At 40.8% G+C, this 3,883-nt stretch overlaps 1 protein-coding gene across 1 annotated transcript; it reads left to right on the plus strand.

Annotated features, from left to right (window-relative positions):
- Positions 1 to 787: 787 nt before the first annotated feature.
- Positions 788 to 1,525, plus strand: RNF182 (ring finger protein 182; the record flags this gene model as incomplete). The annotated part of the gene is made up of 1 exon (XM_084206298.1): positions 788 to 1,525. The coding sequence occupies one exon, from the start codon at positions 788 to 790 to the stop codon at positions 1,523 to 1,525; it is 738 nt and encodes a 245-aa protein (XP_084062424.1).
- Positions 1,526 to 3,883: the final 2,358 nt, after the last annotated feature.

Here is a 3,883-nt window from a genome sequence, read left to right on the forward strand (position 1 = left end):
CTGACCACCCATGTGCTCTGCCACCCATTGCCCTCCAGGATAAATGGTGCTTATTATAAAGATCTATCCTCTACCCAATTGCCAGTGCTCATTTCTTTTTAGCAACCTAATTATCTTCAGTACTGGGGCCCCTCTGCTGACTTGTTTGAAATTGGATAGCAGGTTCACAAGTTACTTGGAAAGACCAAAAGCTCCAGATGTCAAGTCTCATTTCCTTGGGAAACCAGAGTTTAAATAAATGGTCACAGATCAGTGACTAGATTGCAGCTTCTGCTGAGAACTTCATGGGCTGAATCACTCAGAGTTTCCACTCTAAAATAAATTTTATGCAGTATGATGCTAAATTTCATCATCATGACTGTTATTTAGGCCTCCTATGCCGCAGAAAACAGCTACCTTAGAGGTAGCTTTAGCAAAGGAAATTGAGCTTATAAAAAGTAGAACTTGCGTATTTCATTTGCTAGAGCTTTCCTTCTCCGTTTTCTTCTCTCCCCTTCCCTTTGCTTTTCCCCTTCCCCTTCCCCTTTCCTTTCCTGTTTTTGCCTTCACTTTCAACAAAAATTCCACTTTGGCTTTTCCAGATGGACGTCTGGCTCAGAGTAAAGGACATGCAGTGAACAATCCCAGCAGAAGCTGAAAATGGATGATGTCCACTGATGCTTTTCAATGACGTCGTCTCCTCTTTCTCTGTTTGAGATGGGTGATAGGAAAATGTTCTAAAATAAGACTGAGTGACCTCTTCCTCCCTTGACTTCTCTTTCCACGAGCCTGAAAACTGCCTGAAGAAATGACCACTCAGCTGCCAGAGGAGTCCGTGGAGACCCAGAGCTCAGATGAGCTTGAGTGCAAGATCTGTTACAACCGCTATAACCTGCGGCAGAGAAAACCGAAAGTGCTGGAGTGCTGTCACAGAGTGTGTGCCAAATGCCTTTACAAGATCATAGACTTTGGGGATTCCCCACAAGGAGTCATAGTGTGCCCCTTCTGCAGGTTTGAAACGTGCCTGCCGGACGATGAGGTCAGTAGTCTTCCTGATGACAACAACATCCTTCTGAATTTAGCTTGTGGGGGAAAGGGAAAGAAGTGCCTACCAGACAACCCAACAGAACTGCTGTTGACTCCCAAAAGGCTGGCATCTCTGGTTAGCCCTTCTCACACCTCTTCTAATTGCCTGGTTATAACAATCATGGAAGTACAAAGAGAAAGCCCTCAGACTCTGAACTCGACCCCCGTGGTGGAATTTTACAGGCCTACAAGTTTTGACTCTGTTGCAACTGTGTCCCACAACTGGACAGTGTGGAACTGCACATCCTTGCTCTTCCAGACCTCGATTCGGGTGCTAGTGTGGTTGCTAGGGCTGCTGTACTTTAGCTCCTTGCCTTTAGGGATTTATTTACTGGTATCCAAGAAAGTCACCCTTGGGGTTGTCTTTGTAAGCCTTGTTCCTTCGAGCCTTGTTATTCTCATGATTTATGGCTTTTGCCAGTGTGTTTGCCATGAAGTTCTAGACTGCATGTCTTCTTGATAACAAATACAGTAAAAAAAGGTGTATTACCAGATGTGTAGCATAGTTGATTTATCCTGTTTTTGTATTCTTTGTATTCTTATTTATTCTTATTGTCCATCCCACTAAATGGAAGCAGTGGCCCTAGTTACGTGGTCCCTTTTTTTCCCAACTGAATTTGATACCCCTCATCCCAAGCATTTTTTGAGCTAAGAACTGGAAATAAAAATTCCATGTTGATTTTGAAGGGCTGAATATTAGAAAGGGATAAAGCAAAATCGCCAAACTTGGTGTCTGCTGCTGCCACTGTTCAAATGAGTAGAACTTTGCTTTGTATTGGACTGACCAAGTCAGTACATGCTGTAGCATTCACCCAAGAAGAAATTAGTGTAGCAGACACCTTCCAGATGCAAGTACTTCATCTCTTCACCCTAAGCATCTCATGCTCTGAAATACCTGTTATTTATAATCCATCATCGTTTACAGCAAATTAGATCACTCTATCAGTTAATATTCTAAGAAGAATAAAACAAACTACCAATTTTTTTAGTTCTTGCTACAGCAAAAATACTTGTGGGAGGCCAACTTTTTTTTTTTATGTTAAAGACTTGTCTCCAGAACACTTTCCCCAAAGAGAAGCCCATTTTTCCTTGTCATATAGTTGCAGGTCACTGTGAAATATTCCTGCTAATGAGTACTTCTGGGGATCCAGCCACGTGCTTGCTGTTCTCTGGGTGCACTTATTTCAGTGTACACACCTTAGGCTTCCCTTTGAGGGTTCAGAGCTCTGCCTGTTTCTCTAGCTATGTTCTGTTATGCTTACCCTCCCTCCCAGCATTTCCACCACCACCAGTGACACTTCCAAGCCTCCAGTCCTTCCTAATGGATGACCAACCTCATGCACATGTACTCTGTGGTAGCTGTGCTGGAGAATTTGGCTTATGTGACTTTAGCTCTCAAGACAGATTTTTATTCCCAGCCATTAGGAAACAGATCTTCAGTGATCTGAATCAGTGATACAAATTCGAGGAAAAAAAAATCTGAAATCGTTAACTGGGGTTTTGTTTGGGGTTTTTTGGGGGGTTTGTAGGTTGGTTTGTTTGTTTGTTTTTGTTCTGAGTTCACAGAATGAGCACTGTAAGGAGATAATGTGACTTTGGGAAGATTTTTGTTTAAGGCATAGTCCTTCAAAACGTTTTAATACTCTCAACTCCCCCTGTCACCACTGTGAGTTGATGGCAATCTAGATGTGGCAATTAGCGCGTCTCCATTAGTGGAGCTCAGAGGAATTACTGATACTTTACCACTCCACAGATAGAACCAGGCCCTGTAAGGCTTGCTTGTATGTTGCATGGTTTAGGCTATTTTTTGAACTACTGGAAGAACACAAAAATAAGTAATATTTAATGTTTATGTGTGTAACTAGGTCTAGCAACACCGCAGCTGCAAACTGATTTTCTTGTGCTCAGCAGAGTGGAGTTGAGCAGTGCAAGCCTGGTTTTTGGGTCTGGCACAAGACTTAGTCATTTCAGGGCAGTGTAAAAGGGAGAGGGGTTTGTTGCATGAAAATTGAATGTATGGCCTAACAATATTCTCTTAAAGCAAAGAGGCTTTGGTAAGAATAAAAAAATGACAGTGGGAAAAGCAGAGCCTGTCAAGAGGATTTGAAATTGAGCTGGTTCAGTTTTTGTAGATGGCACAGGTGGTGTCTGCAGTTTTATTCCTATTGCAAACAGAGAAAATGTGGAAATGTAAAGGTCCTGCTTTTCTTGACCCTCATTTTATAATAGTGCATATATATGTGTGTGTATGTACATATAGACACATATGTGAGAAGAAAACTTACAGCAAAATCATAGTTTTCAAGTGTATGGAGTTATGGAGCTATGTATTGAATGATTAAAGGAAATGTTTCAGACTTTTCTGTAATGACAATAATTATACCTAAAATATTTTCAGAATTCCTAGAAAATGCTGTTCCTAAGTAGTTGTTTTTAATGTTTGTGGTAAAGCACATGTAGTTAGAAGAGGAATCATCTCCAGTCAAGGTTTGACTCATCTATGAACTCATAAATTTTAAGTATCCAACAACAATCATGTCAAAAAGAAAGAAAAATAGAAACCTATGTGGTTTTATAGAACTTCATGACTTTTGGAAAGATGTATTTGTAGTGTTAGGGGTTTATATGTTTTAGGATTTGTTCAATTTGTCTGAATATAGTGTCTCTAATAAAGGGCTAACAGAGGATATAGGTTTTGCAAATGTGTGATATATATGAATTACCTCTGCACAACATGCTCTACAGTGCTACCTGTTGTCTTTTCCTTTTGATTTTCAGCTGATTATCTTAGCTCCAGCACCAGGTATTTTGCACTCTG

The sequence above is a fragment of the Fringilla coelebs genome (assembly GCF_963513975.1).
Source record: "Fringilla coelebs genome assembly, chromosome: 1".
In the NCBI taxonomy this organism is placed as follows: domain Eukaryota; kingdom Metazoa; phylum Chordata; class Aves; order Passeriformes; family Fringillidae; genus Fringilla; species Fringilla coelebs.